The sequence below is a fragment of the Malurus melanocephalus genome, unplaced genomic scaffold, assembly GCF_030028575.1.
Source record: "Malurus melanocephalus ecotype Western Australia unplaced genomic scaffold, MMel_1.1 scaffold_77, whole genome shotgun sequence".
NCBI lineage: Eukaryota > Metazoa > Chordata > Aves > Passeriformes > Maluridae > Malurus > Malurus melanocephalus.
This window is the reverse complement of record NW_026623309.1, coordinates 2,199,058-2,225,867: the sequence shown is the minus strand read 5'-3', so window position 1 is coordinate 2,225,867 and position 26,810 is coordinate 2,199,058. Positions and strand designations below refer to the sequence as shown.

General features: G+C 42.2%; 1 protein-coding gene across 2 annotated transcripts in view; it reads right to left on the bottom strand.

Moving 5' to 3' along the window:
* Positions 1–2,233: 2,233 nt before the first annotated feature.
* BMERB1 (bMERB domain containing 1) overlaps positions 2,234–26,810 on the bottom strand; it is a 55,902-nt gene continuing 31,325 nt past the window's right edge. For both annotated transcript variants that reach the window (XM_057367322.1, XM_057367320.1), the window contains exons 2-6: positions 25,033–25,156; positions 10,490–10,563; positions 8,139–8,253; positions 7,012–7,094; positions 2,234–5,624 (exon numbers count right to left, since the gene is read on the bottom strand). In XM_057367322.1, the coding sequence (XP_057223305.1) occupies positions 5,512–5,624; positions 7,012–7,094; positions 8,139–8,253; positions 10,490–10,563; positions 25,033–25,156 (509 nt within the window). In that variant the 3' untranslated portion in view covers positions 2,234–5,511. The remainder of the gene's footprint in view (positions 5,625–7,011; positions 7,095–8,138; positions 8,254–10,489; positions 10,564–25,032; positions 25,157–26,810) is intronic.

Here is a 26,810-nt window from a genome sequence, read left to right as displayed (position 1 = left end):
TTGTGATTGAGCTGTTTTCAGATGTGCTCAGTGTCTCAAACTGCTTTTCCTACAACGTGATGTGTAGGGTTTATTTTGAAAAGGATTGTACTATTTATGAGCCTGAAGAGAAAAATGGAGAAAGGAGTGTAAATTCAGCAGCTGGATGTCAGGTGTTCCTCCTCAGTGTCTCCCTTTGAGATGCTAAAGTAGTTTTAAATAACATTATGTGAACATTAATAAAGTTAATTAGTCAGTTTAGAGTTATAATAGCTTTGTTTTCTAGYRTGCTGAAAATGGCAATTTTCCAGGAACTACATATCTGGCAGGTTTCTTTCACTGGAATGTTTTGAAATTCAGAATCTTAACATGCTCCTGACTTGCTCTTTTTTTTTTTTTTTTTTTGAGGGGGTTGGTTGGTTTGTTTTTTGGTTTTTGTTTTGTGACATCCTCCCTTAACTGTGGAGTCTGCTGGAGCAAATGTCAGGCTGGCTGCAGATAAGCAACCCCTTGACCTTACKGAGTTCAGTCAACAATTTAAAAGTAACTACCTAAAAACTCTCCATAAACTGTAATAAATATGCCTCTTGAAAAAAATGAATATCCCTTTTTGAAAGGAGGAACAGACAGTTTGTAAAAACTTCCTACAGCAGTACCACAAACCCTGTAATCACCACTCTAATTTCATTTTTCAGTAGTTGTGAATGTTTTTAAGTAAATGGAGGAAAATCCCTCAGCACCTGCTAYATGATTACCTTCAAAAGATGAGTTTGATTTTAAATGCTGCTTTGGTATTGTGCTGCAAACATTCCCACTTCTTTCTTTCTTATTTTATCCTAAGCCATCTGTGTTAAGTTAGTAAAAAAGTCATGATGGAAATAACTTTCATTTCTTTCTAAAATTAATATGGCTTGTTTTGCCTGCCATAATGTAACAGGACAGACTAGCTGTGTGGTGAGCTATGGTTTCGTTCCTATTAATAGCATTTTTCTAGCAAGTGTTGCTTTAAATGCAGTATTCCTTCTTGTATGACTATTTTTTGTGTAGCATTACTTAGGTGGATAAAGATAGAAAAAAATCCTAATTCAAGTGGTTAATTAAATGGTGCCTAGTGCTGTATGTGTGCTACAGAAAGCAGATTSCTCTGAATACAGAATGCTATTTTACAAGAAATTTCTGAAATGCCAGTTCAGGATGTTATTTGAGGATTTTTTGGACATGGCTGTCAAAGCACTGTTTGATGTCATGCCGTGGCTCAAGTTTCAAGTCAGTCTTTCAGTTAYTGAATTCAAAAGTGAAAAATTGCATCCTGCCAGAAGAGCTGTTTTGTGTGATGAAGGGAAAAAAACATCAACAGACTCTTCTGTTGATGTAGATGGGATGATGTAATCAGCTGCAAGAAACTTGATATGAGCTGCAGTCATCTCCCCTGGTTTTGTGATCAAGCCTGTTAAAATCCACTGATCTCTGTAACTGATGAGATTTATTTTTAAGTATCAGTTTAAATTCTCCTGGTGTCTTACCTAGTTCAGCCTCCCATGAAGTGTTGGTGCAGAAAACTGCCTCTCATTAAGAAACTAATGCTGCACAGAAACCAAGCTTAAATGTGAGGGGTGAGCTGTGAGACACCACCTTATTCATCTCAGCTCTGAGACCAAATTGTTGCCAAGGCTGCCAGGATCCAGGCTCGGCTCTGAGATGTTCTCAGGATCCTGTGTCAAATGTTGTATCCACATGGAAGGAGGAATAAGTTTTGGACTTGAAGTAGGTTTTTTTTGTATGATCCTGTTTGAAAGCAGCCTGATTTCCTGGCTGTTTATGGGATGGATGGGATTAAGTGGAACAAGATGCACTTTGATTACARTGGTAGCATTTATGCTGGGTTGGAGTGGGATTTTGTTTGTTTAAATAACACRACTGCCCTTCTGGCTTGGCAATTCTTTTGATACTCAGGTATGTTGGGACCCTTATTCTCACTGTAGGGCTGGGAACTACAGATCTGGGCAGTGCTCTGGGCTGTAGTGAGGCTCCAAAGTCATCTAGGAGCATAATGAGATCAACTTTTTTGGTGGGTTTTGTTTCTTTTTCTATGAGAAAATCCTTCATTTCAGTAGCATCTCTAACTTATCTCTAACTTACCTACGTATTTTTCTTTTCTTGCCGAAYAGTARCCTGATTGTTTTTGAAAAGTGTAGCAGCACAGTGAGCTCATCCCACTCCACTCCACAACCCCTTTTCCTWCAGTAACAGGAAGAAACAAATGCTTAGTATAACACAGCAGCTTAGTTTATTTGGAAATATGTTGAACTTGGAAGAGATTCAGTAGGCCTAGGGGAAGGTACAAGAGAACCATTTGCTGGTGGAATTGGTGATTTGTACAAATAGCACTTCAGCACTTTTGTTTTTCTCAGTAGACCAAGATCCTTTCCTGAACATAGTCATGTTTACAGGATGTGTGTCAAACCCACCCTTCACACTCTTCCACACATTCTTCCTTTCCCAATGCTTTGCCTTCTTTCTGAAGTGATAAACAGCCAGGATTTCCAGAAGARATATTGGGTGCTTCAGTCAATCAATGTCCCTCTTTGCAGACAGTGACTGATATCTGAAAATCAACTCTGAAATGATGCCAGTTACTCCATATAGTCACCTAAAGACACTTGTCTGATGCTCTGCTGATTTGATAGATGGGGATTGTATCGTGTGTTACAAAGCCCCCGGTTGTTCTTGGGATATTCAGTGATTTAGTTTGGGTTTTAAAAATAAGCATTAAGATTTTTACATTTAACTCCTTCCCAAGTTTAATTTGTTTAATTACAGCTGTTAGCTTTGATATCAGCCATAAGGGCTCTGCTGTGTTCTAGATARGCAACACTGCAAACCAGTGTTGAACACAGTTGAGAATTTGACCTTACAGTCTGAAAAATCCAGGACTTTATTGCTAAGCAGCATCACTGACCCACTTCTGAAGGAACCACTGGTGCACTGCTGGCAGGCTGTTCAAACMCACCCAAATAAACACAGAAATTAAGCATTTGCTAATTAAAAACAAAATCTGGCATACAGAAAACCTTCCAGCTGAGCCAAGCTCAAACTTCTGAAAATGAAGTTCACTCTCATTAACACTGCTGGAATTCAAGTCCTTTTGGGGCACTGGCTCCCAGTGCTTAGCTGTATGAATATTGCACATCCCTASTTGCTGTGTTTCTTCTTGGTTTTAATTAAAGGAGGTGGCTCTGTAGCCTGGTCAGGAGTGTTTCTTCCCAGGAATGTCTAACTCTGTTTCTTGCTAATGAAATTTTTTCCATGCAAACTACTTGTACTCATTTCACTTTATTCCCAAGTGACTTGATTCTTTGCAGCCTGTAGGGATCACCCCAATCATCAGCTCAGCCTGGCTTAACCAGCAATGTGCAGAAGTCACCTTGGGCCTAAAACCAGGTGGACTCTTAGAGGCATTCACAGCACTTGGCTGTGGTCCTGCTAAGCTTGAAGTTTGGTGYTTCACTACAGCTTTTTCCCTGCCTTCCATCTGCCTTTATTAGTGACACTGAACATCTGCCTTTTAAGTTACTGACAAGTCCTGATGCCTTCACTGGGAACCAGCAAAAGGCTGTGGAATTTCACAGAAGCCAAGGGTTGTTTCTTTCCCTCCAGTGCGTGTTCTTTCCCCTAAAAGCAGTTTTCCCCAAAACTCTTAATGTGCACTGGTGCCAGGCAGAGTCCAGCCCACACCAGRCACAGTAGAGTGTCACAGCTACAGAGCTTAAAATGTTGTAGGTCTCAACAAGGATGCAAAAACTGCATATGACAGTCACCCTTTGTTCTCTTTCCTGCATCTTTGGTCAAAGTAATTAAAGTGCTTCATGTCTTAGTGGAAACCTTTTGTGGTTTTTACTCTTTGATCCTTAAAAAGGAAGGTTCTTAGTGATGTTGGTTCTTTGTCTCAAGTGAGTCGGCARTACTGAAATTACTCTGGAAATGCAAGTGTTTTTCATCAAATCAGTCTGTGTTAGGGATTGGGTTTTATTTGTGTAAGAATAGTCTGAGTTACTTTAGATGGTATCTATTGCCTTCAACCTCAGTAAGATAATTTTTCTCTCTAAAAAAATAACTGTTTATCTTTTGGGGGTAACTGCTGTTCATTTTTTCTCCTTTCCTATCCTGTGGTTCCTTRGTATATAAGCACACACTTCACTTAGCTGGCTTCACAAAATTGAAGTTCCTCTTTACTTTAGGAACTTTTTGCTATCTTTTGTTATTTCTAAGCCTGAGATTGTCACACTAGATCCATGTAYGTTTATTTTACTATTTACACCTATCACAGTACATTTATATGGAATACCATCACACAGACAAACCAGCTACTGACAGCTAATATAAAGATATTCGATTCCACAACGCTTAATCTGCATAGAGACCAGAAACACACTTAATGGTGAAACACAGACAAGTATTTCTGTATTTCCCTTAATTTAAAACCCATTTTGTATCAAATTTGATCTTCCAGCCACAAATATCTACTTGTGTATTTGTGTATTTGTCTTGTGGCCAGTTTGTCTTGGGTGACTWGTGTCTTCCTATGCATGATAGTTTGTATTTCTTATGGTCACAAAATATACAATTAATACTTCTTTTAAGCATTGTTTAAATATTAATTACATYTTGTTTGTCTTCTATTCTTTTCCCAGCAATCTCCCAGTGATGTGTAATCTACTGCATGTAGCTTGTAAAAATGGGCAAAACCCTGGGTGAATATTTCTCTGACTTCATAGGAGGTGGAGATCTAAAACAGAAGTGACACAACCTTGGACTGCATCATCTATTTGCACATTACTGTAGCTGTGCTTTGCTAAAACTCTGCCAGAGATTTATTTCCCCTGGTGCAAGCAATATTAATTTGCCTTGAGTAATTTGGAAATCACATGGGATATAAAAATCTGTAGCTACTTGCAGCATCCCTGTCGCTGATCTCATTCTTTAGGAAGAATTWGAACTGAAACTCCACAGCAAAGTAGTTGAACATCACACAAGTTTGGTATTTTATACGCAACATCAGTTATCCTGCAGTTGCTTCCTCTATCAGTTGTGCTATRTACAGCATTGCTACTTGTGGCTTTTGGTATGAAAAGTAGCCAAAATAGGATAGTTTGGCAATTTTTGAGTGCAATTTGTCTTGGGGGGAAAGGTATACAACATGATATAGTGATAGCCTATTAAAATTACTGTTTTACACCACACTGGATAAAATGTAGCCCCTTTGGATTCACCTGTATCACGGGGTGTTTTTTGTTGAYTCTGCTGCCATCTCTTCTGGTCCCTGGACAGCCACTATATAGATTTCTTTTGTTTTTAGGCATGCGTGTAGAGTGATCCATGCAACAGTGAAGACCCTGCCCTTGTCCAGTCTGTAGATTACACTCGTGCCAGGTGCTCTCCACTCCCTCAGCAGGATGCTGTTGGTTCCCCTCACCATCCAGTCCCCCTCCATGAAAACACTGAGAACACAAGCAGGGTGGAAAGCCCAGAGCTCTACATGATGCTGCACTGCGTGGCCCCACAACAATCTTTAATAATTGCCAGCCCTGCCTTGGCGATGGTGGGCTTGCTTGGAGGAGGTTCTGCCTTCTTTTCTGCTGGGCTGCCTGCAATTCAAAACAGGACACCATTAGAACCAAAAGCCACTCAAACAATTTCCTCCTGCTTCTGGTTTAAAGGGTAAAAACCTTCCCTGCTCTCTCTCCACCCACCCTGAATTTTTCAGCTCTGGTTTTAACAACACACTTGTGTGGTGACCAAGTTGATACATAGTTTGAAACTGCTCAGGAAGTCATTTATCTCTTCAGGGGAAAGTGTTAAGAGGGGCTAAAGAATCCATCCATATCCAAGGGAGGGTAAACTTGCATCTCATTCAAGCCGGGTGTCCTTTTCACAGAAATAGGGTCAGATAATGGCTCCTTTTATGAAGTCCTCTCATTGTGTTTAACTAACTATTGCTAGAATTTATTCTCTTATTACAACTTGGATGTGTTAATTACAGAACAAAACAAAGGTAGGTTTCCATTTTTCACGGTGAGAAGAATCTTTTTGTCTCTAAAACTGCRTGAAAAAGCAATGCCAAAGTAAACTAACACAGGAGATGAGTCATGYTCCCTGTGACTAAGGGGGTATAAATAATTAGTGATGCATCTTAAAATGTCTCTTTTTAACCTTGTGCTTGAACTTCACAGTCATTCCAGCCCTTCTGGGAGCTCTTGAGCAAGGTCTTGATCTGTGCAAGATGGCAGAATGTTTGATAGAAACCTCTTCAGCTGGTGGGTGGAACAAAGTCCCTTTCTAAGAAGGGCACTGCTCTCACTTGACTTTGCCTAAGAGCTGATCTTGAGACAAGGCAAAATCAATCTGTGAACTTCYAGAGCTCCTGCTGTGACTGTTCTGTTTGAAAGTTGCAGCTAAAAGCTTCCAAGGGCTCATGCAATCCACTTAGTCTCTCAGAGACCAGCATGTTTGCCATTCTSTCTACAAGTGATTTGGATTGGGGTGATTGAACCTATTTCTGTTGGTAATATGTGAGAAATTTGGGTCAGCTCTGGAAGTTTGCAGTCTTTTCTCTAGATTTCATCATGACTGCAGTAAAACAGTGAACTTTGTTTCAGATAACCAGGTGTGGATCTGAAGAGGTTTTTTTCAGTTATTTTTGCAGAACCAGGTAGGAAAATGATTAACAAAAATCTAACTGCTTACAAAAGTAAGTTGTGGCACTGTGTGTACAAATATACTTTGCATATTTAAAATATATAATGCAATTTTCAGGGGGCCCCAGGTGACTTAGTTTAAGTTTTACGGGGTAATCTGGTATCTGAAGTCTCAGTGGGCAGMAGTTGCTGACACACTGTGCTGTTTCTGAGTGATCTAGCTAGCTTCACCTAGCTTTTGCCAGAGGCTGGCCTTTGAAAATGCTCTTTTAATCAGTTGTCTTTGGAGTTTTTCTTAATTCTTTTGGTTTTTTTTTCTTAATGATTAGGAACTCACTGGTAGGAGACTGTGTTGATTTGTCTATGGGTTTTAACTTGGTGCGAAGGAACTCGGCCATCTCTCTGTCTTCTTCTTTTTCCCTGGTGGAAAGAAGGAAAATAAATGTTAGAGCAATGATAGTTTACTCTGTAAACGGGACAGTAAAAGCTAGAGCAGCTAGGATCAACTCAACTAATAAACAATTAAATTCACTAATAAACAATTAATTTCTTTGCTATTTTTAGAAACATTTGATTTTGCTGCATATTAAAAATGAAAATATTTGCCTAAAACTGAAAACTGCTGCTGAGGCTTTTGCGATTTGCACATGGGGCTCAGTGAGAGCTCTGGGTTCAATTCCAGCTCAGGCTGCTTGTCAGCTGCTGCCTTTGGCCAGCTCTCTTTGATCAGCTGCAGGACTCTGGCAAAAGCTTTGCTTTATCCTCTCYGTGCTTGCTCAGAATTTCAGTGTGTGGGAGGAGATATTGTCATTTTGGATAAATGGATTGAGTCTGCTGCTGAAAGAGAGGGGGAAGTAAGGGCAAAACTGACTCTTTGTGGAGTGTTGATCTCAAACAAAAGATTGGATTTGGGTGCTGGAAGTGAACTTTGGAGGAAGATAACTTTCTTGGAACTTTCTAACGAGTTAAGTTAGGGCTGTATTCTTGTGTGTTTTTTATTTGGTCTGGGGTTTTTTCTGTTGTTGTTGTGGTTTTTTTGCTATGACAAGGTGGGAATAGTAGTAACCACCCTGACCACATGAATAATTTAAAAAGGAGGGCTTTAGCTATCTACAAATATGCCCCTTGTACAATTCCATTCCATGTCTACTCCTTATGCCAAGAGGATTCCCTGGTAGCAACAGAAATCCTCTTCTTTTCATTATTAAATGCCCAGACATTTGGGTAGAAAAATAAGAGATCAAAGCTCACTGTATTCATGAGATGAACAAATCATTATGGGGATAAAGAGCCACAGAATTACAGTAATATAATTTTAATGTCTCTCCTATGGAACAGGAAGGAGGCTTTTAACTTTGGACCAGTTCTCTCCCATTAATGTTGATTCAAACTTTGTCACTTAATCTATTGCATTATTAGCCTTGTGGAATGTCACAGGAAAGTTCAGTTGCTCTCAGTTCTCACCGTAATCTCTCCACCTCTGCATCATCTACAAGAAAATCTCTTTTTTGTACCAGCCGATGAATCTTCTGAATCAGTTCATCCTCTCTTTGTTTCTCCATCTTTGTTTTTTCTTTTTCTGGTCAAAAACAGAGAAAAGAGTGTATGAGTTTGGACTCTAGGGAGYGTGAGGGGGTGGTGTAGGACACTGCAAATGTCTAAGAATCAACTGATGATTGAACTCAATGGTTTTTCAGCCCTGAGTCACCAAAACCCCAGCGAGCCAGGTCACTGCCTCTCTGCTCCCTCCTCTTGCTGCTGTTGACTCTGATCAGCTTAATGGTCTGAAGGCTCTGTGGAGTTTGCTAAGCCTRCTTTTAATACTCAATTACCCTGCAAAACATTGCTTGGAATTTTTTTAAGAGCTCTGTCAAGAGAATAGTTCGAGATGYTTTGTTCAAATCCAATGTACAAACTCCACTTGACCTTGGGGGAAAGGAGATCACCCCAAAAGAAGCTGTTTCTCTGTGTTTTGAGACAGCTTTGGCTGCTGAAAACAACTTTTTTTTTTCTACTCTGACAAGGCAGGTAAGCTGCAAATCCTCACAAATAGCATCAATTGCTATGTGGAAAAAGAAATGAAAGGTTGTTTTCCCTGTGCTCCAAAAATYGGAGTAATTAATATATGTGCTTGTTAATTGGCTGGAATGGTTAGGTTGTCTATAAACAACAGTTTTTGTGACATGAAAGRTGAGTTTGCCACAAACCATAAATGTTGGGGATTACAGAGCTGGCGTTTCAGGCTACAAAGCAAATACATTCAAGACAGAACCCTTCGAACCCAGCAAGTGCAGCAGGGATGAGAGAGCCAGAGGCAAATCCACRCTCATGTGTTTCTCTGAGAAGCTGAAAATTTTGATTAGCTATGAGGACATTTTGTGTTAAWTGAAGAATTTTGGTTTTGAGCAGTGGAGCTGTGTTTGGAGAACGACACAACTCGGTGCARTGAGAGCTGGGCAAGAGGAGGGAGCTGCCTGCAGTCTGATGCTCTGAGCTGTGTCACTGCTGATTTCAGATACCAAACACTTCAAACTGCTCAATSAATCAGACACTTGAAAACAATTGTTGAGAACAGGTTAATTTGGATCTTTGGCTTCAGGACGTTTACTGCTGGGAATTTCTGCATTGAATTCATTTCTGAGTAAGTGACAAAAAAGCACTTTGAATATGTTTTTAAGACAATGAGGTTSAGACTGACAGAATTTCAAAGTCATACTCCTTGAAGAATTATAAATTATGGTCTGCCAGTAGCAGAGGAAATAATTTGTAATGTAATATAAGGTRCATTTCTTGGGATATATTTTCAGTAGTTTATCTTTTGGAAGARTGGTCYTTCACTGCTATGAAGATTTCRAGACCTCTACATTGAGTGGGTGGCTTCAGAGCTCTTGAGATCTCTTTCCTAAGTCAAGAGTGACCTTCTCTCTCCTTTTTGAGGGTGAAGTTGTCTTTCAGAGTTGCACAATAAAATGTGAGGAGGGAAAACAAGAATAACCAAAGGATATTAGTCAAAACTTGGCTTTAATAGATRGGCAGGAGCAAATTATTTCTGCAGGGTGCTGGAGGCTGTGCRGTAACGTGGTGTAAAGGGCCTGCTGCTGTTGCTGAGTGTTTTGCAGTATCGGTCTCTGTTTTTTTCTTGAACAGGGTAGGGCTGTTGTGGATCACCCAACATGGCAAAGCTGCAGTGAAGCGAAATTCCTYGCTGATGGCAGCTGGAGTTTGAGCCAAGGACTGCAGGGCTGCCCACAGCTCTGTCCCTCCTTCAAACAGAGAATTTACAGAGATTTATGCAAAACACAAGGCAGATTTTGGCCCTTGCTTTCTTGCAGAAACCTGTTCTTCCTGATTCTAGAAGGCACATTTAACTACAGGTGTAACAACAGATTGGTGTAGCAGGAAAAAGAAAAACATCAATCACATTCATGGTGATGGTTATAAATCCCTCTCCTTCCCCTCTTTTATCTCTGGTACCTCAGCACTCATCTCTTCTTCCTGACAATCTCTGTGCCACTTGCTTCCCTCGAGATTGCCAAGGGAGTGCCAGAAATCAGGAATGTGCTCCTTGTTTGAGTGATATTCACAGGGTTGCTGCCATGGGAGCAGTGAAACACAGCACGAAAAACTATTTAGAGACCTGGAGATTAAAGATGGGCAGGAAAGTTGGAATTAAAAACAAGGACTAGAGGAAAGAGCTATGAAACTTAGCATTGGGAGGAGGAGATTGTGATTGCTGGRGCACAGGGGGTGATGCACTGGTGGGATGGTGTCAGGAACACAAGAATTGTCCTGGGATGGATGGAGACAGCCATTACCTGGGATTGCTACCAAACTCTGCAGCTCCTGCTTAAGGTTCATAATGTCTTTGCACAGCTGGATGTCATCCATCCTGCAGAAACAGAAAAAGCTTGGTCAGACACGCAAACTCCACCCTGGGCTGATGGGATTGGCCAAATCTCATCTGAATCCACGAATTTTCACTGGGGAAGAGAAGGKTGACAGCAACAGAGAGCCTGGGAGGGGCAGCAGGTGGTGAAGGTGCTGCATTGCTGGGCACAGCCAGGGATCAGGTTTATATTTCAGCTTTCCTTGTGACCWCACTGATAGTCCAGCCCTGCTGGAAATTGTCATAATTTGGCATTTATCTATTTTTGAGGTCTTGTGTGAATGTTCTCCATGGTTGATGCTGAACCCTTCAAATCCTGGATATGTGCAGAAGTCCATTAATGCTAACACACAGAACACAGCTTAAAAAAAAAGTAGCATTAGCAGAAACTGCACCTCCAGTTCTCATTGAAAGTGCTGTTTCTCCTGAGGGCTGCCACACTGAATTATTCCCCTGGAAAGGAGCAGCCTTCAGCATTGGCTTCCTGGCACAGGTTTCATTTATTTTTCAGTGTCAGCCCCAGCAGCAGCCAGGGCTCAGTGTTGGCTCCAAGGGCTGCATCTGGGGCTTCCATTTGGAAAGCACGTCCTGCAGACCACAGAGCCCAACCTCTGTGATTAACGGGGCATTCTCAGCTTGGATCTCACCAACTCTCCTTGCCCAGGGATCTCTGAGCTCCTTTTGTCATGGTTTGGATTGGATTGGTGCTGCCTGAGCACCCGAGGGTGGCTGAAGGGCCACCAGAGCAGCGGGTGCCACAGGAGAGGATGTTTCAGGAATGTTTCAGGAGTGTTTCAGGAATGTTTCAGGAGAGGAAGGCTGAGGGATTGGAGTGTGTGTGTACCTGAGACTGAGCCCCCAAAGGATAAGGCAGCCAAATTACTGAATTAAGTGAGGAGTGGAACAAGTTGGTGTTTCTGGCACAAATCAGACTTTAATCACAACCCAAGAGCTTTTATTTTCGCTGCTGCCTCTGCAAGGAGCGCTGGTCTCTGCAGGGAGCTGTCCTTCAGCTGCTTCACTCTTGTTAGTGAAACATGTTGATYCTTTTATTATTGCTGCTTTGCTTAACTCTGTCTTGCCTGTTTTGCGACTCTCACTGTGCTTTTTACCCCTCTCATCCCAAAATACCACCATGAAACACCTTTCTTCATGATCCTCCTTGCTGACCTCTTTTCCTTGTTTGTGTGCCCATCAGCTCTGCTGGGATCTGCTCTCTCACTGCCCATCTGCCTGGTAAAACTTAGTTTTGTTGGGAAGATCAGCACGTTTGCCTCAGGACGAGTGTGTGGTTCATTACTGTGTGTGTTTAGGACACTTGGAAGCAGAGATGTTTTTCCTGATTAACACTCATACTTAGGCTCCCCATTTTATTCATGCTCATCACAAGCAAAGCCTGCTTTACTCTTGAGATCCATCATGCTAAATGGTACTGAAATTACTTTTATCAATTCATCATAAATGCTGTCCTCCCGGGAGAGTCGATATTCAAAATGTGCTGGGATATGAGCAAGTCTCACAGCTCCTTTTCTATTCAATGTTTGTGCAGTTTGGGTGTCGTGTTAATACACTGGAGTAAGATGACCATGGTTAACAAAGATGACACTTTCTTGGCAAGAAATGAACTGCTGTATTCAGATTATATTGGGCCACACTCAGCTAGTGAAGAGAACAGYGAGTTTCTACAAAAGAGATCTCTGTGATAGAGAGGGGATCTTTTTTTTCCTGATTGAGTAGATTTGGCTCCATTCTGAGAAGCTCTGAAATACACTAATTAAAATACTTTACTGTATCAGTTTGGCTCCCTGCCCTCGCTAAGGAACTCCAAAAAGCTCATGGCACTGCTCTTCTCTGAGGATTTTCAGGAATTTAAAATATCATTGGGTATAGTCCAAGTGAGCAAGATCATTCATGTTCAGCAGTCCCTACAGCCCCTGTGCCTCTTTTGTGGCAAAGGTACTGCCCTCATGCTGCAAATTCTGTTGCACTTCCTCCCCATTATTTTGGCTGGTTTYTAATTTCACTGCAGAGCATGTAGCTGCTACTCCATGGATATTTTCAGTATCTCTTTTTCCTGAAATCTAAACTTGTTACTCACAGGAGARCAGGAAATACATGGCCAAAGCACTTTAGGTTGTTAACAGCTCTGTGAGCACACGAATTCCAAAGATCACTCATCAGATGAGCCCTGCAGAGTGGCAGCAGTGCTGATGGACACAAACTGAACCCACCATCTGCACCAATCCCCTCAAGCACAGGGAACATCTTTCCTTCCATCTGTGCCAAACAGCCTTTGTGTTCCATCCACTCCACTGTGCTGATTAGGAAAAAAGTAATTTAAAAAAAAATAAAAAGGTTAAATGTCTAAAGGGAAGGCCAAGGGATATATGGGGCCATGCCAAGGCTTCATCCATCTGACTCTGAAAGCAGGATCTGTGGTTGCTGTAACTATAAAGCAAATCCCACATCTGCTAGCAAATGAACACAGGGCTGCAGGTGCTGTCCTGGGCAAGAGTTGCCTTGTTGCCCTTGAAGAAAAGGGAAGAAAAACTACAGGGAAGGAAAAGCTCTTGGAAGGCCCTTCAATCTGTACTGGCACTAGGAACCTTCCTCTCTTTTCCCCACTGTGCTCTGGATTTTGGATGTGAGCAGCTACAGGAGTCCCAGAAGAAATTAATGCTGCTCAGAGAAAAACCCAAAAACAACTGCCAGAGTATTTCTTGTTTGGGAACTGAATGGTCAGCAGAGTTGGACTGAGAGCATATTTGGATTACTATCAGACCTTTTCCAGAAGTTAAATGAGTTTTAGGAAATCTTAAAGAGAGCAGCAATCTGCAGAGTAGAGAAGAAAAAACTCATTTGGATCCCCTAACCAGCAGAGAAGCTGGAGAAAAAACTCTGAACTTCATTTTGCAGCCCATTCTCTCCTAGAACTGAAATCCCTCAATGCAAGAGGAGGGGAAGTGCCACAGCCTCTTGTCCACTCATCCAGAATCCTTGTGGCAGTCCCTGTGCTCCCTGGAAGGGAGGGCATGTCCTTTCCAGTCCCTGTGAAATCTCTGTCCACGCTGTAGAACAAACACCAGTGGAGCAGTCAGCAGCTGCAATGTGGCAACTTCTCCTCCAGAGCTGAGCTTTAAATGTCTGCCCAGGGATCCTGAACACATGAGTTATGAGTGTGGTAAAACATTTCTTCTGCTGGGAGCCCAGATCCGTTCTGGAGTGATTGCAGTGACCAAGGGCTSAATTCCCAGGGGGCTTTCATGGGTTCCTGACACCCATTCTGTAATTCTGCTTTTCTCMTTCCTGATGGTTTATTGCAGAACAGCCTCTGTTTGCTCACAGATATCACACAAGCACACATTATTCTTTTCTCTCTGTGTTTCAAGCTATACCCTCACAACCTATGAGCCAAAAAACAGCCAAAAACCCAAATCTCATCATGAATAAACAGCACGAGCGGAAGATTTTCTAAACACGCCACAAAAGTGACAGGAAAATAAGTGGGTCGGGAGAGCGCAGGGATCTGGCACGGTGACTCAGCCCCATTTCAAGGTTCTGTGGTCCAGGCAGGAGGGGAACAGTGCCCCAAGCGCTGTCATTGTCACCAAAGCACAGTGAGGGACAGCACAGTGAGTCACCTCTGCTGGCACCATCTGGGCAGGGGAGCAGCACCAAACACAGCACAGCACAGCCCTGGCACATCTCAAACGCTGCCCAGGGTAATGGGAGGCAGGACTTTAAAAAGAAATGTTCTGTGCCACGCACAAWGGAATTGTTTTGGTAGAAATAATTTTCTGTCTTCTTTTCAGTCAACAAAAACATAGCCAAATTCCCCAGCCTAAGACCTAGGTACCATCTAGAGATATGGATAGGAAAAGAGCAAAAATTATAATAAGATCTCACAGGAAAGTCACTAAACAACCCCCCTTAACGGTCAGCCAAAAAAAAAGGAAAAAAAAAATAGAGGTGGACAACAACACTGACAAATACTTCATATTTGAGTGTAAGAACTATTAGTGAAACCTACATAAGCATCAAATATCATTTTCATTGATTTTGGGACGAGCAGAGCAGTGTGGCTGGAGAGATTTTGTGCCTTTGCTGAATGACTTTCAAAGMCAGAAATAGATCTGTGCTCCCTCTAGCATGGCTCTAAGAGGAGTCTGAGATTCCTTTGTTTTCTGTTATTGGATTAAAGAGCTCCAAGTTAAAAAAGGAATGTAGACCAGATTTGCTGGTTTCTTTCCCTCTCTTCCAAGAGGGTTTGCAGGCACTTAGATTATTTTTAGTCCTGCTTTAATACATTCCTGCCCCAGGAGTGAAATTCTTGTAATAGTTGGAGTTTCTGAAGAGTTTGAATGTCCAGAGCTGGCCTGGGAATCCTCGCGTCCTGCTAAGCCACGAGGTGACAGAAGGATGAAACTGCAGGCTCAGGGCAGGGTAAGATCATCTTGGTGGTGTCCCAGTGATGATGCTGAGCAGCAGCCAAGAGCAGCCAGCAGAGATGGAGAAATCCAGGGGATGGCAGTGGAGAGAGAAGGGAATTGCCCCAGACAGAGACGGTGCTGGGCTGTCAGGCTGCAGCTCCCTGGGGCTCCAGGGAGGCTGCCTTGGGCCACTGAGGCTGTTCAGGGCTTTGCCAAAGCTGTGGRGACTCTGCAAGTGCTCTCAGAGTACAAGAGCACAGTAAATTCATGGAATCACAGGATGGTTAAGGTTGGAAATGCCTCTCAGATTACAGAGTTAACAGTTACCTCAGTGCTGCCATGCTCAGCGTCCCCACTGCCACCAACACTGCCTTCTCCACCTCTGCCCTGGGCAGCCTGATCCCATCCTGATCACCCTTGCAGTCAAATCATTTTCCTYATACCCAATCTAATCCTTCCCTGTCCAACCTGAGTCCATTTCCTCTTGTCTTGTTTGTCATGTGAGAGTAGAGACCAAACCTCCACCTGATGCTCCTCTTCTATACTTGACTCCCTTTTGTCCCTGTCAGCTCAACTTAATTACTCAGATCTTCTAATTATAACCCTGTGAGATCCCAGGCAGCCCTTCCCGAGCCCAGAACACGTTGTTTGAGCCGTGATGGGGTGTGTTTATCACRCTGTTATTGAGCTCAGCACCTGGTGGACACAGAGCTGGCAATTRAGGGAACAGATTGCTGAGCAAGGGCAGCCCACAAATCACAGCTCCTGTGATTAACTTGCACAATTAATGTGAGTGTGTCCAACTTTTCTYGYTAGAAGTGCTCTCTGCTGGAGGAASAGTGCATRGAAGCYACAGAGCCACAGCTTGCACAGAAATGTCGTAATTCAGCTGTTGTTTCAGAGGAYTGGAGATGGTGTTTGAAGTTCTCARTCCCTGGAGGCTCATATTTAAGGCATTTTTCACAGAAATTCAGAGCAGTGTCTGGAGGAGCTGTCTACTTTTCATTTTCACTGACATTGCTAAATTCTCTTGAGCTTGGCCATCTCCTCTGCCAGTTATAAACTTTTACCATGAATCAACAGTAACAAGAGGAGTTTTCCTGAAATTGCCCCACTGTGGAGAGGAATATTTCTCCACTTGGCAAAAACTGAGTTAATCTGTCATTAAAAACATACCATAGAGAAGTCAGATTTAAATTCCCAAGTATCTAAGCCCTTTGCAGGGGCATGCAGAAGATTCTATGCAAAAGTATGGGGCCAACTCATTTAAACCAGTCTGGTAGTTTTATTTTTGGATGTTGGGCAGCAGAAGGAGGAAACTCTAGGTCTGGCTGTGCATTGTCTCCAGCAGAATCGATGATACATTTCCTTCTTCATTTGCCTTCATGTTTGACCTTTCCTTATTTTTAAAACCAGGAGAGCGACTATTTGTTATCAACGCTGAAAAGRATAGAAAGGTTTCTGGCATAAAATGGAACACTGACAGTCCATTTCAGGGCTTTTCAATCCACTGRTCACTCTCCTATTTATGGCAGAAGAGAAGTGAGAAGGAGCAGGGAAACACCCAGGGCCAGAGGACACTTCAGGATAGAACACCCTGGTCTAGAGGAAGATCAGCTGTGAAAAAGGGGAGCCAGGGGGRTCCACTCGTGCAAACCAAGCAGAGGGAGCCAAGAAATGGGAAGTGAAAACCAGTTTGGCATTAAAGGTTACATCTGGAAATACAGCAATAAATTACTGGTTTAAAATTGGCAATGTCAAAAGATTAAAGCTGCTCACCCTTCTATGAACAGTGTTTTGTGACAATCACAACACACATTCAATGTAGAAAATGCTGTTTAAAGAAAACTCTCTATTAAAGAGTTATTTTTCTAGCTGTCCAACAGGGACAATAATGAAAATTCCTCCTTTTACATTTTTTCTAAGATATAAACATCTCAGCTAAGCTTACAATTAATTAAATACTTTCTGAATCATATGTTTGTCATTATACACCACTCAAAAAATGCTGCTCCTTCCTAAGCATTTTAATGCACCATTTTTTCAGCCACACATCTGAAAATGTAATGCTGTGTTTTCCTCCGGGGTTGATGGTTTGATGTCAAACAGGGCAAAGGAGATGTGTCTGCAGAGAGATCAAACTGAGCAAAGGCATTTTCCTTCCTCTTTGAGAGCTGATCTCTGTGCTTTTAGCTCAAAGTGCACAGTCCAGAGCTTTGCAATTCTGTCCTGAACTCACACTCTTGATGCTTCCATGTGAGGAGCTGGGAGACGTGGCAGAGCTGGACCTTACAGGAGTCCCCATCTCTCCAGGACACACTGCCACCCTTGAGGCTCCCAAATCCTTGGCAGCCCCTAGAAATGCTGTTCCTCATCTCAGACACCTCAACCTCTGACTATCTGACAACTTTCCTTACAAAACCCCAYTGTGCATTTCACAGCTTGAAATTCCTGGTTATTTCTGCTTTTTGGCAGGTGAGACCCYACTGCAATGTCCTTGGGGTGGCAGAGCCCAATGGGGACACACAGACACGGCCACAACTCGACCCTGCCCTGGCTGTGTCAGTGGGACAAACGTGCTGTCCCTCTCTCAGCTCGGTGTTTTCCCTGTGGTGCCTTATCTGATGCAGCCAGCAGCCTGACATGTGAATTTATTGAATAATGTGTATCATCACACACTGCCTCCTTCTCCTCAGCCTCCCCAGTGCATCCTGTGCTCCTGGAGCAAGATACAATCAGGAAGGGGAAAAAAAATGAAGGAAATCACAGTAAGTGATCCTATATTGTTAAGATTGCAGAACTGTGAAGGAGAAAAGATTTATTGCTYCTTTCTATGAAAAGATGGATCTTATCAGAAAACATTGACAACAACAACAACAACAGCTCTATTCATGAGCAAAAATCTGCTTTTGCTGGTGTTTTTATTTACACTGCTTTAACAGTGAGATGCCAAACTCAGAGAGAATACCAGATGCTGAACACATAATAAACAGTCCTAAGGGAATTCTGTGCTTAACCTCAGATGACAGAAAACAGATAATCTACAGGAGAAAGGGAAAAAAGGAGCAGCAAAAGAATCAGAAGAACCCAAGAAWGCAAAAGTCAGAACACCTGCTTAGCAATGTATAAGCAGTGAGTTCCCACTGCTGCTGACACCCCTGACTGTTTTATCTCCTTCCACTCTCCCTCCCTCTCACCCTTCCCCAGGGGATGCTCAGTGTGTGGTTCTGTTGCCACACGTGGCATGAAATCACTGAGAAATCCCAGCAATGTCACGTTAGTGAGACACTTGTAACAGTGTTAAAGTATTTGGTTCAAAAAAGAAATAAAAATGAAAATGAGCTTTGTTCATACAAAGACAGCAAYCTCTGCTGCCTTTTCTCACTTGAGGATGGAACACTTCATGGACACATTTTTGTACTTTGCAGCTCTTGGTGAGTTCAGCCAGTAATGGCACTGCTTGTTTCACATTCCCACTTTGTGTCTGCTGGATTTACTGCACCCATTTTAAATTAAAACATGGGATTTTTACGTTGGTTTATTTAGGGTTGTCATCACCCAGGGAATTGACCTCTCACTCCAGCAGCTCMTGTGTGCTGTGGTGTTGCATAAAGGCAGGCAGCAGAGACCTTTCTGTATTTAAAATAAATGTGCTGTGCTACAAATCACAAAGGTGAGACTCCTATTTCACCTCTGTGGATGTCCTGATGTTCTTAAAAGGAATGTGGATTGCACATTTTTCTCCAGGAATCTGCCCTAATTTTGAGATTCTACCTTCATACCCAACACCCCCAGAATGACCATCACTGACCATCCCACCTCAACTCCTGCCAGCAGTGRACACATCAATATCACTGCAGGACAACAGATTTAGGGGGTTTTGCAAACTGGGAGAAGGACAGAGGTTAAAAAGGCAAATAAAGAAAAAGGAAGCTTGATTTGAAGCAATAAAAAAAAAACAAACCCCAAACTGGGGATAAATTATGTGCTCTGGACAGCAAATGAAGCTGTGGATTGCAAAGTCAAGTTGCAGCAAACTTTTCTACTTAAAAGGCCTGGGATTTCAAATGAGCAAGCATAATAAAGTAAAATTATCTAAAATCCTGAATAGATCTGTGGAGAAATTGCATGATGTAGGTATTACGAGCACTCTGGAGAAGAGGGACTCATCTACTGCTGTGCAGTGAGAGTGTACCATGACCAATTTTAATTCTGAGTCASTGTGGAGGTGAATTTGGCCTCTCACAGTGTTAGTTTAGTGATGTAATAACCACACAGACATTCAGCAAATACACCATTATATTTATAACATTTTTACAGATAGRAAAAAAGCTTAGTGAGTAAAATGTTTCCAGAAATTGCCTAAAGCAACCAAATAGGGTTTTATGTGCAATAACTTCTATTCCCTACACATTAAAAATCTGCCATTCAGTATCACCTGCATGGCAGAAATAGCCATCCTAACACAGTCACAGGTGGAAGCATTTCCACATTTTAGTTCAAGGTCACCCAGTTTAGCTGGCTCCAAGCTTTGCTGTCCATCTGGAAAGGCAGCAGTAGCAGGCACTGGCAGGTTTCCCAAGGTCTGGCTTTCAGGATGCCAGAGGACGCTGTGCTGGAAGAGCTCCATGCCTTTCCAGGCACAGSAAACTGTGGGTGAGAACATCTCACYTGCACCAATAATATTTCCYGGGTCCCARMATTTRAAAATGTTTGAAATTAAATCCTYACTGCATTTYAAAATGCATGAATTTKGCAGCACAGATGATTTTGAAGCTCAGTTTTGATCTGGTCTGTATCACACMRAGGTCTGAGGGGTTGCAGCCTCTCCCTGTCAGCTAAACTGTGATACCACACACATCATCCCTGTTTACAGTCAGTGGATTTCCATGCCYCCAGCCATGCCAAACTGCCTCTGGAGCCACACAGATCCACAGCAGCAGCACATTAAATGTGTGACAAAGAGGATGCTGCCCAAGCAGCTCCCTCGGCTTCTGGGTCTGTGATCTCACCAGGGAAGGAAAAAAAAGGGAAGGGGGACAGGAGAATTAGAAAGGAAGAGAGAATGTACGTGTTCTGAAGAGGTGTGTTTGCTTTCCTTAASAGCACAGACAGATTGAACATTCACAGTTTGACCCAAAACTCTTTTTATAGAGAATGTTTTAAGAAAGGAGCTGGGAGAAGCCTGGGAAGCGCAGGAGGGGGAATGCTGGCTGGCTATAAACTGCTGCTTTTCTGTACATATTGTCTCCTTCAGATCCATTCTAAAAACAAACCAAGACGAGCTGGAGACAGCAAATGATGGCTTCAAGCTATATTTTCATTTCCTGGGCCGGCTGGAGACGGTCACAACAGCTCCTGGCATAATYTTATGAAATTTCATAGTATCAGCAGCATTGAAGGAGAGATGCTAGAAACAGCCACAATTTCTACATAACCTGCACATATCCTGAGGAGGTGCATCCTGGGCACTAACCAAGGCAGGGTCTTGAGACAAAAATAGGATTTGATAATGTAATTACAGACCAAAGCACAGCGCATCTGCTCTGCTGTCACTGACGTTGCCTGAGCTAAAATATGATTGTGCAACATGAACTGTGGCATTACCTAATTGAGGAAGGCTTGATTTCATAATCTGAAAATTGTCTTAGGTAATTCTTCATAGCATACAGGTATTCAGCTGGAAATAGGATGTTTGTGGATATGGAGAGTGCAGCTGCTCTCAGCTGCCCTCCTCTTCTTTTTTAAAGGAGGAAACAACAGCAAGGAGCAAAGCAAAGGGCGCATTTACAAAGGTTAATATCTGACTTGCAGTTTGCAAAATGGCTCGGGAAMCATCATCACTTGTTGTTAGTCGATTGCTTCAGCTCTTGCTGCTTTCATTGTGACTTTGTATCAATAAAAACAAAAATTACCAGAAAGCTGGGTTCTTTTAAAGGATATACTAGAGGATGAACTATTTCATTGTGGTATATTGCAAATATTCTGTTAAATAGATAAAAGAGTTCAGCTGCTTTCCTCACTTTTCAAATCAAAAAATTTCAGGGGACAGGCTAAAATAAGCTGGCACTCATCCAATTTTATTGAGTTTCACACAGCAGAATTTAAAAGTTGTGTTTTGCAATAAAATTTTTTATAAATTTGAGAATCAAAGATGTCAGTTGGAGTTTCTGTACTACGTGTTTTCACTTCACTGTTCAGAAAGTCACATTGTTTAAATGTATCTTTGTGTRACAACACTTTGGCTTTAAGTGCTTTGTTTTTTAATTCCTGAAATGAGGTCTTACATTATGCTTAGTGCACAGTAAGGAACTTCCACGTGCAAGGCAGAGGGAAAAGAGTGTATAAAGGACTGCAAAGCAGTGCAAAAGAGTGAAAAATCACGTGTATTGAAACATATTTATGGTCTTCACTTAAGCATTTTTGCTGTTTCATTTTTAAACGTGGTAAAACCTGGTTCCACTGTTCTCACAGATGGCTTTTTCTGTATTTTGGGGAAAGTTTTTTTTTTTACTACAGTGACAGGCAGACTACAGAAATATCTGTGCTTGTCTGAGAGTGAATCCTTGGTCTGTCACTAAAAGCCAGCCTGTGCTGCTCCGTGGCCCTTTGTGGGCTTGGGATGGAGACCTGGAGAAATTGCAGCACCTTCCCAAAGGTTATCTCCTGAATTTTAAAATCATTTTGATGGGTATCAGTGCATGCCTGCCTTTTCCCCCAGTCAGCGGGTCCCTTCCAGCTCAAACCATTCTGTGATTCTGTGTTTTGCCAAGGATTTCTCGTGGAGAGTTTGTGTTGTTTGGAGAGGCTCGTGCTGAACAAACCCAGCTGAGGAACATCCCATTATTGATGGCCTCACACACCGACAGCAACAGCTCTTCCTTGTCCACACACACACACAGGGGTGGAAAATGCAAACCAGCTCCAGATCCACTGAACATCCTGACCTTGCTATGGGTTTTTATTTTACTTGGGTTTGCTGGGGTTTTTTTACTGGCTGATGTGCTGAGCTGGAGCAGTTCTCTGCCAAATTTATGGCTACCACATTTGCATCTTTCTCAAGGAAAACAGTAAATCCAATTAGCAACCTTAGAGCATGTTCCTTCCATGTATTAAAGCTGGCAGAGGAAGACCTTGCTCTGATTTCCACCAGCAGCAGGTCTAGCTTGTGSTGCTTTGTTTTCCTAATCTTGAGTGTGAGTGTTGTTAAAAGCAAGATTTGTTGGGCAAGCAGAGCTCCAGGCCCTGTGTGCCTGKGACAGGAGGGAGCCACGGGCACAGRAGGGCKGGGGACACTGAGCACAGCTCCAGAGCTTTCCTAAAGCACAGCCACCATGGGCTTTGTCCTGATTKAGGATCYRGMGACRTGAGAATRAAACCATCARTCAGAYAGACAGACAGTGAGAAGAATGAAGYAYTGCTTTAAAAAATGCAGCTGGAAATTTGAGCTGTGGCTGGATGTGCAAGTGGCACAGAACCATTTCATCGTGTTCACGCTTTCAGAAGAACTGAAAAAACCCCGCAATTTAACTCAAGAGAATTTCTGTTCTGTTGCTAACAGCATGAAGGGCATAAAAAGAGAACACAAACACAGCACACATCTTCTCTAATGCTCTGTGTGTTTTATCCTCTTGCCATAATTAAAGGAAAAGCTAAAGCAGATGCAAGAGCTAAAGAGATGTGGCTCTCATTAGAGCTGGGCTGGCCCTCGGTGCTCCCAGCGTAGGTTGGAGCTGCTCGTTAGCAGCATTCAGAGCTGAGTCTGCCTCAAACCTGTCTGAGGAGGCTCTGTTTGCTGGGGTTGGCTGTGCAGGTCATTCCCAGGGGAATTAGCCCTGTCAGAAGAGATCAGTTACTAAAATTCATGGCCTACATAAAGACTTCTGGTCTTGGGACGTTGGCAATTCATTACTGCTGAAGTCAAATGAAAAACAAATATATGGCTATGCARAAAGTCTTCCATAATCTATGAATTACAGTTACATCATTTGTCTCATTAAACAGATACAAAACTTGGGCCACGGAGGTAACCATGGCTTGTGCTGTTAATCTCAGCAACAGGTCATTCAAATACATCTGTCATTCAAATACATCTGTCATTCAAATACATTTGTCATTAAAAGATGTTTGTCTTTGAAGACAAATGCAGCCAAGCCCTTCTGTCAGTGTGAATTATCCAGCATGAAAGGCAGTAAAGAACAGGTGCTGCTGTATTACCTGGGTGTCACTAGCGACATGCTTCTCTCTTGTCAGGGGTAAATTGTAAAAACATTTTTAAAAATTAGATCAAGCCAAATAGACAACTTTTTTGACTATTTCTTTATTTAACAAGCTGAATTAACTGCTTCAAGGATTAATGAGCAGAGTGAGGATATTCTGCTGCAGAGCAGGGAGCAGCTGGGCTGGAAAGCTGAGGAAYATCCCTGGAGCAGGGGACACTTTGGGTGCTGCAGCTCAAGCAGTGACAGGGTCTGTGACAGTGACAAAAGACAGAAAGTGGGGCCACCCCGGCAGCCTCTGTCCCTGCCTGCCCTGCCAGCACCCCGGGCCAAGGCTCTGCTCTGGGAAGAGCTTTCTCTGTGCTGGGAGAGGCTGGGAATGCTCCTGGGCAGCTGCAGGCAATGTGAGGAGGAGATCTCACAGCAGAGCACTCRCACAGTGTGAGCGTCGCTTCTGTTCCTTTCTCAACTCYCCTGAGTCAAATCCCTTCCTCAAAYACCTGCCAGGAACCCAGAGTAAGGGTGTGAGCTTGGGAAAATGAAAAGAACAGGCTGGATACCAGAACAAACAGAGCAATCGCTTCTGCTCGCTGGGGCAGTTTATTTCAGCGCTTTGTTTGATGTAGAAAATGTCAGGAGAAGTGCAGGGTTCARTGATGAGGCCTCTCCCAGATTAAATTTATGTACAAACCAATAACCAAGTAGTTATTTGACTGCCAGGAGCAGGAGTGACAAAACCTTTCCTGTTCACACTTTGGTACCACTCAGGTTTATTAAAGGTCAGTGCCACCATTCCCAGTCCTTTTTTCCAGAGGTGTCTAAGCAGAGATTCTGGGTCGAAGTCTCACTCAAAGACAGATTTGTGTGCAGTTTGAAGGGTGAGGATTTCAGCTTCTGGCAGTGCAAGTCAGGGCACTAAAATCACCTSCAGTGGMAGGGTCAGAGTACCAGGCCCCTGTMCTTCAAYGTGAGAACAAAGTAAGTTTTTTCAGGCTACTGAGGCTTCATTAATGCCAAAGGTTTSAGTTTCAGATCTCCTGAAGTTCTTGGCTTGTCAGCAAAGGCATTTGTTTCTGATGTCACTCACAGACAGAGGACACTTCAAAATAATACACTTCTTATCAATAAGTCCTGATYTTCTAAATTCAGTGATTTAGGAGTATTAACCCTATTGACTTCCTAATCAAAATTGGATTAATATTCAYGAACCTTCAGTGAGGCTCCTGTGCCTGACCTTTTTGCCAATTTTTAAAATCCCTCTTGGAGAATCGCTGTTTAATCTGATATATCAGAAAGGGTTTTGTGTTCAYAACTTAATGGCTTCCATTTAACAAATGTCAAATGTTGGCTGTTATTAGTGAGAACACAGTGGGCTCTCTTGTGGCATGAACTGTCTGAGGCCACTAATGAAGTAGGAATAAAGCCTGAATTAGGTTAGACTGTAGAAGCTTCAAATCCCCTACCTGTTGATATTTTGTTCAGACAAATATCCTCCCCACAGAGGACTGAAATCAGGTAGGAAAATATGCTCCATAGACATGGACTTTGCTAAAGTTTCYTTTTTTAAGTAGTAGATCCATGTTATGCATTCTGCCAATCACACTGAATAAAAAATAGGTACTGAATATAAAAAAAAAAAAGGTAATTTCCTTTGCAACTACAAAAATCATTTCCCTACGGCGTTTTGTAAGTGCTTACCTAACTGGGATGCTCTTTATCTTCCTCCCTTTTAAAATGTCAAGCAGATAAAAGTCTTCTAAACACCGTTCTTTCCTATTTTGATTAATTTTGCATAGTGTTTTCCCAGAAGGATTGATACTCACATAAACCTGAGTTCTGATTCTCTTCTGACTAAGACTTCCCGAAGTCTCTGGATCTTTGCCATCTCCAGCTCGATTTCCTCAGGCATCATTGTTGTTTCAGCCATCGAAATGATGTCAAGCTGATCTGTGTGTGGAAGCAGAGAAAATGAATTAAACCAGTCAGACTTGTCTTAATGGTGTTTTTCAGGAATGGAAATTAAATCACAGAGCTACCTAACTACTGAGTAATTAATTCAAGCAGTAAAAAATATTCCAGCTGAATGTTGCATTGACTGGTTTCTCTTTTGTTTTGCTTATTACTTGCAAGTGAAAGAATTACTGAGAAGTGGAAGMGCCCCCAAACCAAAGTGCCAATCACTGTTAGTGAGAATTCAGAGACTGAAAAACAGGGTGGCTGCATATTTGGGTACCCAGATGGAGGGATATTCCTGAAAGAAGGCCTCTTTCAGCTGTATTGGTTTGAAAAGGGGAAAATGGAGAGGTCAAAATGCTCTCAGCATAATTATGCAGAAAATGGCAGACAAAAAGCACCAGAAAATAAGCTCAATTAATTAAGAGGAGACAAATTCCAAAGTCCCTCATGACAGACTAAGCACATCTGAGAAGAATTTCTGACAGAAACTTGGAATAGGAAYGAAACTACAAAAATCTCAATAAACAGCCCCTCTATGAGCTTAGTTCACAGCTCTCCCAAAATGGAAGCAAAGGAAAGAATGCTATGCTATATGAAAAAATTACATTTCCCTGGTATTTACAAGAAGGTAAAATATTTTTATTTAATACTTCCAAAAATTATTATTTTACAATTTCATATTTTTCAGTTACCCTGCCAGTATTATCTGCAAGTTTTGACTTCATAGTTCCATCCTGGTGAGGAATGACACCTCTAGTGCTTTGAATGGCTCAGAACAGCTCCACACAGAAGTCTTTTACAGAGAAAGGATGAACATTTCATTTTATTTAAAACAGGCATTCAGTAGTCAACTATTTTTTAGCATATACTGTTATTAAACTTTTTTCTGGTAATGAGACAGAATTCGTAAAGCAAAAGTGGAGACAACACTCAATTCGTCACAGTCAGTGACAGGATGAAACTATTTTGTCTGTCCTGCAATCTCCAGGATAATTCTCAGTGACAAAGAAACAAGTAAAATGATATTACTGTATGCACAAAAAGATATTAGCACGAAAATAATTACTACAGGGAAATAAATTATTGAGCTATTTCATACAGTGAGAGAGACTGAAGAGGTGAACCTGAAGTTATTTACGCATTATTTTGCTTCAATTTAAATGCAGACTGGTATAGTTRAACTGGGTATTAACTTAATGTTAATTAACTTAACATCCACAGTGTGCCAGCCAGAAATAGAACAATAGCCAGCTGTCTTTAAAAGCAACAACACAAAAAAAAAAATGCCTATCAAGTCAATAAGAGCAAAAAAAAACTTTAAAAGAAGCCTGAGGTGACACAGTGAGCAATGGGAGGATGCATCACACCTGGTGTCAGTAGTGTCATCCCACTCGGTGAGGGATCTGTAATCAATGCTCAGCAAAGATCCTGCTGCTGTCACTGGTGCCAGACTGATGGAGACCTCCCTGTGTCTGCAGCCACTGGGGCTGTAATTGTCATTTGGGGGGTGTTTYTATCATCTCTGTAATAGGCAGAGCTTGGAGAAGGTGAGGTGTTCAGTAACACAGAAGTCCCCAAATCCGTGCTGTAGGAACCCAAATGATGTCACTGTCACACCCCAGCACTCAGAGCACACCCACAGCCC